This window comes from Hemicordylus capensis, chromosome 2, assembly GCF_027244095.1.
Source record: "Hemicordylus capensis ecotype Gifberg chromosome 2, rHemCap1.1.pri, whole genome shotgun sequence".
Classification (NCBI taxonomy): Eukaryota; Metazoa; Chordata; class Lepidosauria; order Squamata; family Cordylidae; genus Hemicordylus; species Hemicordylus capensis.
In genome coordinates, this window is record NC_069658.1 from 28,877,323 (window position 1) to 28,893,481 (window position 16,159).

General features: G+C 42.8%; 1 protein-coding gene across 2 annotated transcripts in view; it reads right to left on the reverse strand.

Annotated features, from left to right (window-relative positions):
* The window catches only part of TTC33 (tetratricopeptide repeat domain 33), a 69,571-nt gene that overhangs the window by 26,977 nt on the left and 26,435 nt on the right, over positions 1-16,159 (reverse strand). For both annotated transcript variants that reach the window (XM_053299175.1, XM_053299174.1), the window contains exon 3: positions 521-602. In XM_053299175.1, the coding sequence (XP_053155150.1) occupies positions 521-602 (82 nt within the window). The remainder of the gene's footprint in view (positions 1-520; positions 603-16,159) is intronic.

A 16,159-nucleotide genomic window follows, 5' to 3' on the forward strand; every position in this document is an offset into this window, starting at 1 on the left:
TGCAGTCTACAGGAAGCTCCCCAAAGGGGCTGAAGGAATTTTTTAAAATAAATAAATAAATAAATAAATAAATAAAAATAATTTGTGGACTTGTCCAGGGGTTCAGTTCCGGTCCAGACGGAACCGGGTGGATGAGTTTCGACCCCAAACCGAACCCCCAAACCGGTCTGCACATCCCTACCATCCTGTAGGTCTGTTAAAACCTCACACTATGTTGTGGTTTGCTTTATCACAGATTTAGGATCTAAACCATGGCAGAGCTTCCAAATATCCAACAAACCATGATGTCAAGCTGCTTGTCTATCTCCTGCTCAGTACTCATCTCCAGGCGCAATGACCGCTGGTGGTGAAGCGATGGCTAGTTAGGGCTTGACAACTTAGTTATCACCCCAAAGCATAGTTAAATTTCCTTACCTGCTTAAGTTCTATAAAACCTATCCATAACTTTTTTATTTGCCTGTAGCGACTACAAATATATATTATCATATTTTTAAGCAGCTAAGGCACTATCATGTGTTACCTGTGATTTCATCTCATAGAGAGTAGCATCTTCCGGAGATAACTGAAGTGCTTCATCCCATTTGTGAACAGCTTCCCGGTACCTGCAAAGTAGTTAAAACAATAATACATTCTTACTAGGCTTATGGATGTGTTAAATTTTGGTGTTTTAGCCAATTTACCAAGGGACCAGGATGGTTCTCACTAGATATACATGCAACCTTTTTACAAATAATAATCCATGTTATTTATCTGAAATATTTATACCCTGCCTCCCAGTTTGGTTTCCAAAAATGTCCAAGACAGATATTACTACCCAATTTAAAATACACAAAATACACGAATGACAAGTTGGGATAGCAGATTAGATTAGATTTTAAGACAAGGCTGAGAATAAACAGATGAGGAAAGGCCTAGCAGCCATAGGCCTGCCTGAACAATGCAGTTTTTATCCGATTTCAGATCATGATTACAGAGGGGGCTAACTGGGTTTTCTGGGAGATCCAGTGCCTGGGTGCTACAACAGAAAGGACTCTCCCATGCCTGAAGGCCACAGAGAAGAGCCTTTGTATTCCCGCTGTTCCATAAAGCATGAAGGGCAAAGCAAGTATAGTTCATTTTAAGTTTCTTGCTGTATGGAATCAGAGCTGGGCCTGGCTTCTTGGGCAGGTTATAAGCAGATATGCAAAGCACCAAAGACCTAGCAGCCCCTGGTGATGAATATTTTAGGCCTGCCATCTAGGCTGCTGCAGAGATTAGTATGTCCTATCTGGCTTCTAGAAAAGCTCACTGGCTCCATACATTTTTGATTATAAATAAGAGACATGTCTGAAATCCAACCATGAATGACTCCAAGGGGTAGCAAGGGGTAGTGGGTGCTTCCCCCCCAAAATTTCCCACTCTCCCATCTACCAGACTGGAACTGTTCAGCAAAGTGTCAGACAATACAGTCACAGTATATTATGATCCCATAGCTTGGATTAATTATTTGTAAAGACTTCCATTGTTTAAAGATGCCTCATTCATTCACTTCTCTACCCCAGAAGCAGCAGCAGAAGCCAATGCAACCAGGTAGGTAAGGGACTCCTCTAGCCTCCCAGGAGCCAGGCCAACCCTTGCACTACCTTCCTGGCCAGGAACTTCACTGGGTGAGACCATGTATGCAGGGGGGTGTAGGGTCATCTCCCTGCAGATTTCAGCTGGCCTGGTACTGACCTCTCTCCCCACCCCAGTCTTTCCTAACAGATGGTCTTGGACAGGAAAAGCAGAAACTAGACTGGAAAGCAGACTGGAAGGGCTGGCCCAAACCAAAAAGACAACATTTTCTAAAAAGAAACTGGCCCATTCTTGGAGTAAGTTTGAAAATGTCAAGCAAGCTTAACCAATACAGTGAATAAACTAACATTACTCTTGCTACCTCTAGAAGTATTTAAAATGCCATGAAATCCTCGCTCCCCTAGTAACATTCTTTGCTCACCCAAACTGGTTGTTCTAGAGTCACCCCCGAACCCAAAATAATGCACCCTTTGAAATTAAACATACTTGAGCTTCTCACACTTTGCCACAGAAAGCCTTCCTTGTTCTCATGCTCCCTGAGCTACAGGATAAATTTTAATTCTCCAAGCAGTGCTCTCTGGTGCTCAGCTGGTGCGTGAGCACATCTTATTTGGAGCATGCCCTGAAGTCCCTGTGGGTGGAGAACCAAACAAATAAGCAATTGGTTCACAACGGTGCTCTCTAGCACTATGGGTCAGGCACACATACTTTCGCAATTACATTGACTGGGGCTAGGACAGGAGTTAGCAAGTGGCCTCTTAGCTAGAACAAGATGCACACTGAACATTGCTTTGATATTCTCTCAGAATCCCTGTGCAACAAGACTGATTTCAACAGAAGGGGTAGCTTATGTGGAGCTGTCTCCTCATTAAAGTAAATCAAAAAACCCTGGTGAGCAAGGGAACTTATGCATACTGGAGCTCCCACCCAGAAGATATAGTTGAATCTGGGTAATTATCCCTGGAGGAGGGACTACATATAAGGGGGAAATAATGAGCAACCATGTAAGTTTCATTCTATTTATTAATTTATAACCTCCCTTGCCTTTCTGAATGGCACAATGGCCAACAGAAGTGTGGCAATAACCTTCAAAACTTGGCAACAGAAATGTGCTACTGTACCCTCATTAAAATTATGAAGTCATCTCACACAACTATTGCCTGTAACTCTTGTATAAATAAAGAGAGAGATTTATAGTCCCATATTAGCATTCCACAAACAATGCTTACTTGAAATAAAAACCCAACATGAATAATGATATCGTTTCATAATAATATGCAATGCATTTAATGTGGACTTTCAAATTTTTAAAAATAAGATTTTCACAGAATTGTGCAGGTTTTTACACTTTTTTAACCCACTGCTACTTCATAAACATAAAATGAACAACAGGGGAGCACATTATTTTGCAATACTTTTTGAACAAAAACGACAACAATGAACAGTTAAACACAGGCATTAAATGCCTCCTTTAAAAAAAGAAAGTGTAGCACTATTGCACGGCATAAATGCTACTAAAAATATCTGGAGAACAAAAAGATGTAGCTGTAAAACTGTTAGGTTAATGGTTGATAAAAACTATAAGTTTCAAGTTGTAATAAAAATTAAGCCCTTTGGGGGTTTGCACAATCAGAAAAATGTATGGGGAAAATGCAACTCACTCTTCATATCAAGCAGACATATTTTCTATATGGATGGAAAAACTTACAAAAAATGAAATCTAAACAATACCTTTCTTAAATATAGAGTCAGTAGAAAGTGACTCTACTGTCACTGGGGTGGGGGGTGGGCCTCAGGAACTGGTGGTTGGCAGGTTTGGAGGATATGCTGGCTGGGAGCATGCACTCTCTGGGAATCAGAAGATTCTTAGGAACCAGACTTCCTGGTGATTGTGTGAAGCCGCTCACAGTGAGGCAGGAGCTGTCCTTCCAGACTAGAACCTGGATCCAGTGGCAGCCTGAGAGGCAGCCAGCATAAATGATGTGGGAAATCACAGCACACTTCCACCACTTCTCTCCCATGTGGGAGAAGATCGATCATGCCCGGTGTGGCTCCAGATCAGTCCTCAGATTGACTAATGTGGCTTTTACACTTCCTGAGCCAGGAAAGTCTTAGCTGTCAACATTTTGCTAGCGGGTCCTGTTGTCCAACAATCCATAACGCTGCCTGCAAGTTAGAACTGCTACAACTAAATCTGCCTCTGACGTCTCACATCTTCCTTGGTCTGCTCATTACATTTCTATATGTGCATTTACTGGAGAGTGATGGTAGGTTACGACCATGTTAATCCCTTCACTGCTATCAGATAATCCAGTATGCTACTAGTTAATCCAGATTGTCCAACAATCCATCCACTGGATCTCTGCATTCTTTTAACATAAGAACAGCCCTGCTGGATCAGGCACAAGGCTCATCTAGTCCAGCATCCCGTTTCACACAGTGGCCCACCAGATGCCTCTGAGGAGCCCACAGGCAAGAGGTATGTGCATGCCCTCTCTCCTGCTGTTGCTCCCCTGCAACTGCTATTGAGAGGCATTGTGCCTCTGAGGCCGGAGATGGCCCACAGCCACAAGACTAGTAGCCACTGATAGACTTGTCCACCATGAATCTGTCTAAGCCCCTTTTATCCCATGGCAAGGAATTCCATAAATTAATTATGCGCTGTGTGAAAAAGTACTTCCTCTTGTCGGTCCTAAATTTACTGACCCTCAGTTTCATAGGGTGATACACATACACACACACACACACACACACACACACACACACCGGTTCTAGTGTTGTGAGAGAGGGAGAAAAATTTCCCTCTGTTCACCCTCTCCACTCCATGCATAATTTTAAACACCTCGGTCATGTCTCCCCTTAGTCGCCTCTTTTCCAAGCTAAAGAGCCCCAGATGCTGTAGCCTAGCCTCATAAGGAAAGCACTCCAGGCCCCTGATCATTTTGGTTGCCCTCTCCTGCACCTTTTCCAGTTTTACAATATCCTTCTTAAGATAAGGTGATCCAAGCTGTACGCAGTACTCCAGATGCGGCCACACCATAGATTTTTATAAAGGCATTATAATATTAGTATTTTTACTTTCAGTCCCCTTCCTAATGATTCCTAGCATGGAATTAGCCTTTTTCACAGCTGCTGTGCACTGAGACGACACTTCAATGACCTGTCCACCACGACCCCAAGATCTCTCTCCTGGTCAGTCACTGACAGCTCAGATCACATCAGCGTATTTGTGAAGTTGGTGTTTATTGCCCCAATATGCATCACTTTTACACTTGTTTACACTGAACCGCATTTGCCATTTTGTCGCCCACTTCCCCAGTTTGGAGAGATCTTTTTGTAGTTCCTCACAATCCATTATGGATTTCACTACCCTGAATAGTCTAGTGTCATCTGCAAATTCAGCCACTTCGCTGGCCACCCCAACTTCTAGATCATTTATGAACAAGAGCACTAGTCCCAGTACCAATCCCTGGGGGACTCCACTTCCTACCTACCTCTACTGTGAAAACTGTCCATTTATCCCTACTCTCTGTTTCCTGTCCTCCAACCAGTTACCAATCCACACATGAACTTGTCCCCTTATTCCATGACTGCTAAGTTTACTCAAGAGCCTTTGATGGGGAACTTTATCAAAAGCTTTTTGAAAGTCCAAATATACTATGTCAACTGGATCACATTTATCTACATGCCTGTTGACACTCTCAAAAAACTCCAAAATGTTAGTGAGGCAAGACTTTCCCTTGCAGAAGCCATGCTGGTTCTCCTTCAACAAGGTCTGTTGTTCTATATGCTTAACAATTTTATCCTTAGGTATGCTTTCCATTAATTTACCTGGCACCGAAGTTAAACTGACCAGCCTGTAATTTCCAAGATCCCTCCTGGATCCAGTGGTCTCAAACTTTTTTCATCTCTGTGCGGAATGAGTTTTATTCTGGGTGAGAGTATCGAGACAGTGTGTGCGTACCTGCATTCAGAATGGGGCCTTCCGGATTCAACCTGAGTGGGATCTAAGATTAACTGAGCAGACATCCAAAAACTTGTGAGGAGAAAACTTGCCTTAGAGCAAACAGTGCCTGGATCCCTTTTTGAAAATCAGAGTCACATGAGCTACTTTCCAGTCCTCAGGTTCAGAGCCTGATTGTAGGGACAAGTTATATATTTTTGCTAGGAGAGCAGCAATTTCACATTTGAGTTCCTTCAGAACTCTTGGGTGGATGCCATCTGGCCCTGGCAATTTGATAATTTTTAGTTTTTCAAGACAGTTTAGAACATCTTCCCTTGACACCTCAAATTGGACCAGGTCCTCAGCCGCTAAAATTGAAAAGCTCAATTCTAGAGAAAGTATATGGTCAGTATCCTCTGCCGTCAAGACAGATGCCAAGAACTCATTCAGCTTCTCTGCAATCTCCTTATCCTTCTTAATAATCCCTTTCACACCCTCATCACCTAAGGGTCCAACCACCTCCCTGGCAGGTTTTCTACTTCTGATATATTTAAAGAGGTTTTTGTTATTCCCCTTGACACTTCTAGCTATATGCTCCTCAAACTCTCTTTTTTCATCCCTTATTGTCTCCTTGCATTTCTTTTGCCAGAGTTTATGTTCTTTCCTGTTCTCTTCGTTTGGGCAGGACTTCCATTTTCTGAAGGAAGTCTTCTTCCCTTTTATAGTTTCCCCAACTCTACTTGTTAGCCATGCTGGCATCCTCTGATGTGGAACTATGATGTGAATGACTGCTTGAGCATCAAGAGGAAGGCAACACACAATGACCCAAGAGAAAAGCAACCATTCCCAAATGCCTTAAACACAGGCAAAATAATAATCCCAAAGAAGAAGAGTAAGGCATGGCAAGCTGCTTTTGATTACCATCTGTTCAATATCTCAACAGCCGTCTATGCAATTAAAAAAAACAAAAAAACAATGGGTGGTCATCATAAAAGCTTACAGCACTAAAAGATGGCCTGTTTATTTTCCTCCGATAAAAGTTACATTTTTCATGCCAACACTCACTGGAGCAATTTGCCCTACTCCTGTCTTTGTTATGATGACAAAAAACAGGCACATAGTTGAAAACTGGACACTCCTGAACTGGCTTCAGAACAGCAAAGTCTCCAGGATGTCTAAGCAGTTTGCTTGAAATCGAATTTAGGACCCCCAATGCGCTTCTGAGCTAACAGAAACACTTCATTCAATTGTACTACTAGTGACCCTCTGGGAGCAACAGACACTTGGCCAAGTTTTAAAACGGGGGGGGGGGGGGGGAGAAATCATTGCAGCTCATAAATGTGTCACATTAACCACTTGGAATTTCCTCAAGGCTGCTGTGTTTCCCTTAAACAAACTTGAATTTCACAAAAAATACCCCAGTATTTTCATTTAAAGAATGAACTACATTTGTAGGGAAATTGGGAACAAACAAGTATTACTTTAAGAGACTTCTTGGAACCTTAGCGAAGGGTTTGTACAGCTCAATGTCTTCCATGTTTAAGGTCATAAATTCAATCCCTAGTCTCTCCAGGTAGCAGGGCAGGAAAGATGTTTCCTGTTAATTTAAATATTTATATTATTTAAATATTTACAATACTTCATTGTGTAAGCTGCACAGGGCAGTTTTATGGGAAAGCAGAGTAAAAATATTTTAATAAATAAATTTATTTTTATTCTTACCATTTCTTTCTTACCATTTCTCTGCTGTGTGATTTATAATATTATTTATTAATTTAATGTTAATTGTTGAATGTATATGTATTTAATTGTTAATGCATTGGAAGCTTTTGCTGAAAGGCAGGACAGAAATATTTTAAATAAAATAAATATATCAGTTCTTTCCAAGAAAGTATATACTGAAACCACTGGGTTCCAAGAATCAGCAAAGAATACATGGGTATAAAAAGGGGTGTCATTAAGCGGATGGTCCATGGAGCATGGGCCCCCAATGAATTGCTTAGAGCCCTGAATCAGTCCAGGGTTGGTATAGCAAAAATTTTCTTCGCCTGGTAATGTTTTCTGATGGACAAGAACATAATTTTTCATTACCCTTTCAGATTTCAGTATTGGGGCAAGCTTTTCTGATGGGTAATATTTTCTGATGGATCAGACCATAGGTTTTAAGTATCCTGTCAGATTCCAATAGCAAGGTAAGTTTTTCTGGTAGGTAATATATTATGATAGACTAGACAGAAATTTTTCAGCACACATGCACATCTCAATACCAGAGTAAGCCTTTGTGATGGATAATGTTTTCTGATGTACTGGGCCATAATTTCTCAGATTTCAGTATTTTTCAGTAACATATTCTGAGGGACTGGACCATGATTTTTAATCACTCTGTCAGATTTTAGTATTTTTCAGTAATGTTTTCTGATGGACTGGATAATAATTTTTTATTACATTCATCTGCCAGATTTAATGAGTGAGGTAAACTTTTCTGATGGGTGATGTTGTAGGGACTACCATAAATTTTCAAATCAAATTCCAGTAGCAAGGTAAACCTTTCTGATGAGTAATGTTTTCTGATGGACTGGACCATAAGTTTCCATTGCTCTGTCAAGATAAGAGCACTGGCTACAAATAGAGAGACTGAGCATACTCTTTTCTTGCCAGAGATTCAGGCATTTCACAGCACTTCGAATTTAATTTAATAAACACAACTGTAGTCTTTCCATCTTTATATTTCAGAGTTATTTGGGTGCCAGATAACACAAGCAACAAAATCTGATGCCTTTCTACAGAATTCGGATTTGTTTTGTTCCCATTTCGAAGAAGGTAATAAAATTTGACAGAAATTGTGGGCGGGAGTGTGTGCGGAAGCTGCTTTCTTTAATCATACTAAACATGCTCCACTATGTAGTTGAGCATACTCAGTCGCATGGGGTAATACAATTTGACAGGCTAAGAAAAATAATTCACTATACAAGAGGCCTTCATTCTCATCTACAAGCGCAAATACAGAAACCACACATAATGAAACCTTAACTCTGTGGAGATCTGAGGGTTAGGTTCCTAAACATGAAAAACTGCCAGATATAACAAAAAAATGTGGAAGGGAAGGAGAAATAAAAGTAGTACAGCACCGTACCTTACTTTCCAGCTCTCCAGCAATGCCCCTCTCAAACCTCCAAATTGGCCAATTTTTGCCAAAATGGCTCCACGCTTCCTCCGGAGAGAATATGCCAATGGCCCAGGAACTGTGGATAGGTGAAAATTGCCTATTTTTTTTAATACTGAGGATAATGAAACTGGGTCACTAAGCCCCACCCACAGATACATGAAACTGCGAATGCTGAAACCACGGATAACGACGGCTACCTGTACTGGCCTGGCATCAGCCACCTCCATAACCTCTTCCAGAATGGAAGTGCAGCAATGGAGCACCTGCACAGAGCATGGGACAGAGCACCTCACCTCACATAGCTCTGTGCTGCTTCCACCTTCATACATGCATAGATTAGAGACTTTTAAAAGCATATGTAATTATTCTGGGGTGGATATGATTGAGTTTAATTATCAAAAGGAAGGCTGTGGACCCAGGTCCCAAATCTTTTATATACCTAGCAATGCCCCTGAGTATAAATATAGAAAGCCAGAATGCTTGCTCCCAACTACCTCAATCTTGGGAGTAAAATGTTCTGCAGATGGGGCCCAAAATGCTGCACCCTAGCAAAGCATCATCTATATCTTACTCTTAAAAATATGAATTCCCAGCCTGAGAGAGAGACCCGTGCAATTCTAAAGCTTTCACTCAGTATTGAAAGCTTTGGAGTTGACAGATGTGGTCTTGGAGGTGGATTTGGGTTCCCCTAGACTTATTGCCTTGGGAGACACTTCAATGTCCATGTTGAGGCCTCCCAGTAGGGCCCACTCGGGACTTCATGGCCGCCATGGCAACAATGGGCCTCTCTCAATTGATATCCAGCCCTACCCACGTGGCTGGACATCTATGGATCTCATTTTTGCTGACCAGGGAATGAATGATCTGGAAGTAGGGGAGGAGTTTGAGATAACTCTCTAGTCATAGACAGATCATCATTTGGTGGGGTTTAGTTTGTCTGCTCCATCTACCCACTGCAGGGGTAGTGGACCAATTAGAATGGTCCACCCCCAGAGGCTTATGGATCCATTTGGTTTCCAGACAGCCCTTGGGGAGTTTCCAGTGTCCAGAGCTGGCAACTCTCTCGAGGCCCTGGTGAATCTCTGGAATATGGAGACAGCGCAGGTGATTGACACAATCGCTCCTAAATGCCCCCTCTGGCTTGTTGGCGCCTGTTCTGCTCCTTGGTTTTCTGAGGAGGGCAATGAAAGAACTCAGACGGCTGGAACAATGCTGGAGGAAGAGTCATGACGAATCCAACTGAACATGAGCTAGAACCAATTTCTGGGACTACTCCGTGGTGGTGGGGGGGGAGAAATGTTTTTTCTCCATCTCCATTGCATCTGCTCACTGTAGGCCAGCGGAGCTTTTTCGTGGAGCAAAGCTATTGCTTCACACATCCACCTCTGTAATGTGGGAGGAACCATCTATAGCCCACTGTGACCAGTTTGCATGCCACTTTGCAGATAAAGTTGCTCACATTTATGCCGATTTGGACTCCAGGACTTTGGCAGTTCCAGCAGATGTGTCTTGGGTACCATCTGATCCTATTGCATTGGATTATTTTCTGTTGGTGCAGACTGAGGATGTGGACAAGATCCTGGGTAGTATGTGGGCAACATAGTACACTCTAGACCCTTATACTTCATGGCTAATAAAATATGACAAGGAGGATATGGGCAGGTGGTAGGAGGCTATTGCCAATGCTTCATTAAGGTAGGACAAGATGCCATCGTACCTAAAGGAGACGGTGGTGAGACCACTATTTTTTAAAAGCCCTCCCCTGACCCCTCCAAACTAAACAATTACAGACTAGTTTCTAACCTTCCCTTTTTCGGCAAGGTGATATAGCATGTGGTGGAGTCTCAGCTGCAGAGGGTTTTGGATGATACAGATTATCTAAATCCCTTTCAATCTGATTTTCATCCTCGATATGGGACTGAAACTGACTTGGTCACCATAGTGGATGACCTACACTGGGACCTTGACAGGGGGAGTGGGTCCATGATGGTTATGCTGGAATCTCAGCAGCATTCGATACCATCAACTAAGGTATCCTTCTGGACCACTTCACGGTCCAGTATGGGAATTGAAGTATGGGAATTGGAGGCACTGTTTTGGAGTGGCTTCAGTCCTTTCTTGGGGGCAGGGTGGTTCCAGAAGGTGGTGCTGGGAGACTACGGCTCAGATCCTAGGCCATTGGCTTGTGGGGTCCCGCAAGGTTCAGTTTTGTCCCCCATGTCGTTCAACATCTACATGAAACCGCTGGGAGAGGTCATCCTGGGACATGGACAGAGTTGTCAGCAATATGCAGATGACACTCAGATCTCTCTCTCCTTATCACCTGATCGTAGGGAGGAAGTAGATGACCTGAATCGGGGGCTGGAGGCCATATGGGCTGGATGTGTGCTAGTAAACTGAGCTTGAATTCAGACAAAACGGAGGTGCTGTTGGTCAGTATGCGAGCCAATCGGGATGAAGAGCTTCGACCAGTTCAGGATAGGGTTGCACTCCTCTTGAAACAGCAAGTGCACAGCTTGGGAGTACTGCTGGACCTGGCTCTGCTTTTGGATGTGCAGGTGGAGGCAGTGGTCAGAGGTGCTTTTGTACAGCATCAGCTAATGTTCCAGCTGCATCCCTTTCTCAAGAAGACAGATCTGGCCACAGTTACCCATGCCTTAGTCACGCCATGGCTGGATTACGGTAACACTCTCTACATTGGGCTGCCCTTGAAGAATATTTGGAAACTGCAGCTAGTACAAAATGCAGCAGCTAGGATTTTATCTGGAGCTGCCTGCTGGGGTCATATTACACCCATTTTGAAAGGGCTGCACTGGCTACCAATTTGTTTCTAGGTCCTGTTCAAGGTGCTGGTTTTGGCCTTTAAAGCCCTCAGCGGTTTAGGCCATGGATATCTGAAGGACCATCTGTTTCCAAGGGATTCTGCCCACTTGACAAGATCATCAGAGTGGGCTCTGCTCCACGTGCCGATGGTGAGAGAGGCTCAGCTGCCAAGCATGGAGGACAGCGCCTTCCTTGTCATTGCCCCTAGGCTGTGGGATACTCTCCCAGCATTCATCTGCTCCTCAGCCTCTATTACAGGTTTTAGAAAACAAGTAAAAATGATTCTTCATATAAAACCCAGGTTTTTATATGACAGTACAGTTTTTACTGCTGCTGCTTTGTGTTTTTTGTGTTACTGTTTTATTTAGGATTTTAAATTTTTAAATAGAGATATCTGTGTTTTTTGTGTTTTAATTATAATGTAAACTGCTTTGGGATTATTTTAATGAAAAGTGGTATAGGCACTGAATAAATAAATAAAATTTTAAACACTGATTTTCTCAAATAAAAGGAAAATACATATTTTATTGAATGAACATCACCATACATAGTAAATTTTAATCTGAGAGACATCTGCTTCTCTTGGACATGATGCTAGTTTTGATTATTGATCTGATAAAAGTAAAGTGTGCCGTGAAGTCGATTTCAGTATTGTCTTCACAGACTGGCAACGACTTCTCCAAGGTTGCAGGCAAGAATCTCTCTCAGCCCTATCTTGGAGAAGCCAGGGAGGGAACTTGAAACCTTCTGCTCTTCCCAGAGCGGCTCCATCCCCTCAGGGGAATATCTTACATTGCTCACATGTAGTCTCCCATTCAAATGCAACCAGGGTGGATCCTGCTTAGCTAAGGGGACAAGTCATGCTTACTACCATAAAACCAGATCTCTTACTTAGTGTTAAAAATCTGCTGAGAACAACGGTTAAATATGAGGATTATATACACAATTTCTTCTTTAAAATACCCACCCCCTCAATTTTTTTTAAACCGTTCACCAACATATTCCGGTTTAAAGAGTAGTGCATTGTTAATTTAAGTAGCAGGATAATTCATGAAAATTTTGGGATCTGGAGGTCTTGATATCTGCATTACTTGATTTTGCAGAAATAAATCCACAAAATCTTCAAAATACAAATAAAATATGGCTGCTTGGAACCTAGGAACAAAGGAACCTGCCTCTGAGTCAGACCACTGGTCAATCTAGACAACTGGTCCATTGTCTATACAATAGACAATGGCTTCTCCAAGGTTACAAGCAGGGGTCTCTACCCAGGAGCCCTATCTGGAGATTCCAGGGAGGGAACCTGGAACCTAGATGCTCTTCCCAGAGCAGCCCCATCCCCTGAGGGGAATATCTTACAGGACTCACACATGAAGTCTCCCATTCAATTGCAAACCCAGGCAGACCCTGCTTAGCAGAGGGGACAATTCATGCTTGTTGCCACAAGACCAGCTCTCCTCCAAACCAGCTCACCTCCTTTCTCACCCATCACCTCTGCAGAATGATTCCCACTCATGTTATGAAGGTCATGTCAGAACCAAGGGCCAATGGAGAGTAGCCTATGAAGCTCCTCTCCATGCCAGCAACACTAGTCCAGGAAACTGGGGTGACACCTCTTCAAGGAGGAGCCGCAGCAGGCCTCCCATGGAGCCTGGGGTTTCTGCAGCATGGGAAGACATCTCACTGCAGCAGCTCTGATGCCATGAAGAGAGGCCAGACTAGGAACTCTTTTGTAGGAAAGCAGTATGAGCAGATGAGGGAAAGAAGGTTAATTGGCTTCACTCTTACATAAAAGGAAATGTGAAAAATATTATTTCCTGATGATTTAGAATCAATTACCACCTCCCACCAGGACTCTGATGAAAAGGTCCCTAATGGCCAATTTCACACACAATTTTTTAAAAGGTTAACCGCTTGGCCATTTAAATCCATGAATGGAAAGGGACTTGTATATGAACCTAAGGGCCAAAGTGCACATTAAATACAGAGTTATTTAGAGATGTGGTTAAATCTGGAAACATCTCTCTTTTTTTTCCTGAACCAAAAAGCATCCATGGTGAGCCCATGATCTGGGCTGTAGTGTGTGGAGAAGAACGGTTAACCACTTCTCTCCTGCAGGAAACACACACACATACCCACACACCCTTACTTGCTGGCCATCTCTTTTTCTCTACAAAAAGCAAGCCCAGGGCCCTGATCCAGACTGGGACCACAGTGTAGATGGGGACGTAAACCCCTTTGCCCTATACTGTTTTCTTGCCAAAATTCTGCCCTCCCCCTCGGTGCTATTTGCTGCTAATATCACCTTTAGGGGGATTTTTGGCAGGAAAATGGCATAGGGGGGATTCTCCTCACCCAACAACATAGTCCTGGATCTGGAACAAAGGCCCCAGTGGCTGCTGTTTGTAAAGAGTGTGTCAATTTCAGGCATACTATTTAAAACACTATGAACATAACATGTAGTTAGGCCCCAAGGGCCTGGAGCCGAGGAAGAGGAAGATGGTAGTGGTAGTAGTAGTAGTAAACAACTTTGTTAGCCGCCCCACAACAAATTGTTTTCTACAAAAAGCATGTCATTCTCTACAAAAAATAGGAATTCTGCTTCCCTACTCAGGTGTTTCTAAGACGCACCTGAGAAAACTCTAAACAGCTCTTTCTACCTCAGGAGACAGTGGCTGACATGCTGATCAGCAAAACGCTTTGCAATGAACCAAGTCACACTAGCACAAGAAGATCGTATATTTGCACTAAAAAACAGGGATTTGCAGATCTGTGCTGTAGTGCTCTTGTGCAAAAGTTCCCTTTAACAAATGAGGCCTGCCATAGATTGCACAACTGTTGCACAAATGCAGGCATATTCGCAGTTGTGCAAACCTAGTATGGAACACAAGTGCCAGACATAGCACAACAACTTTGCGCTAGTCCAACACCCTTCTGAAGCGCTTTGTTAGTCAGGATGTCAACCAGTGTTTGTTTTTACATCAGACGTTTACACATGTGTCAAGATACTTTGGAAGTAGAGCTTTAAAACCTTGAGTGATCTGTGATTCTTGCTTATCAAGGCCCACTTGCTGGTTAAAATGCAATGCTAAAGAAATCAAAGGTGTGTGGGCAGGGCTTTTATTAGGGAGGCCGTGGAGGTGGGGAGGGCAATTGCCTCGGGCCCCACACATGGGATGGGCCCCATCCAAAGCACAGTTCCATATCTGAAATGATCAGATCAATCCTTTTCATTCAAGGAAGTAAAACTAATCAGTTACAATATGACCCCAGGAGCAAGTTTTATCTCAGTATTTTGAGTTATTACATTGACACAGGATGCAGTGGCTGACATGCTGTTACGCACACAGTGGAACATAATGTTTGCACAGTGGCGTAACAACTCTGTTGTGGAAATGCAAAAATTTGACAAATGGAGTTACGTGACAATGCAGCCATTATATATAAACCAACTTATTATTTTTATAGCCTGCCCTTTGGGACCCTCAGGAGCACAGAGCACTTCCAGGGAAAATCCACACACCCACACCTCTGTGCGATTGTCAGCGCTACATTAGTTAGTCGAAACCAGCACCAGCACCAGCACCAGCACTTCTCCCCTAGCACCAAGCTTTGGTGTCTAGATGTCAGCCACTGTCCTTTGGATCCAAGCCACTATTATACCAGTATGTTTCCCAAACTATGGGAAGCACTTATATCGGGCAGCAGCAATATAGGAAGATGCTGAAAGGCATCATCTCATACTGCGCGGGAGGAGGCAATAGTAAATCCCTCCTGTATGCTACCAAAGAAAATCACAGGGCTCTGTGGGCGCCAGGAGTCAAAATCAACTTGACAACACACTTTACCTTTATCCAATGCTCACGTCTATAGGTAGACAATAAATAGAAAGCCAGTTCAAAGAACAGTGTTTGTTACTGTCATACCCATCATAATATCTGATAAGAATATTCTGGTACAACCTTCCTGCCTTGATAAGAAAAGCAACTGATCAATTCCCTACAAATCAAATCTACTCACTCTTTACAACACCTTCATAAATCAGCTGAGCTCGGGAGATAACAAATTGCAGGTGTCTGATCTGACACTATCTTTGGGTGTGTTTTTATAGGTTCCCACAATATGCATGCAACACGTCCAAGGACATTATTTGCTTTCACCTCTAAGTTGCTGCTAACAGCCAGGATTTCAAAACTAAGGCTTGGTTTCCCCAATAAAACAAAACCCATTTCCTTTCATTTACAGGAAAGCAAATGAGATTAACTTTTGTGCTGAAGCCTTAACCTCTTTTTCTTTCTTTCTTTCCCCCCAATAAAGGACTACAGAGAATTATCTAGTTAGATCCCCTTCTATAAATGCACAAAGACACCACGGGGGTTGGAGACGACCTTTCTGTATAAATTGAAGATACATATCTTTTTAATTGGTCATCTAATCAGCAAACGAGTAGCCTGTAGCTGTACAACAAAAAACTAAGCAACACTTGGCACTACTAGAAACAGTTCAGGATATGACAGGAAATGGCACTGGGGATTTAGCTGGCAGCACTCTTCCCTTTGAATCAGAATTACTTATTATAGTCGTGACAAACCATGATTCTAAGAAATTTGCCCACCTTTGGAGGTGGCTCTTGACTGAGACAGCAGACAGCTAACTTGGTTCACTTTCAGTTC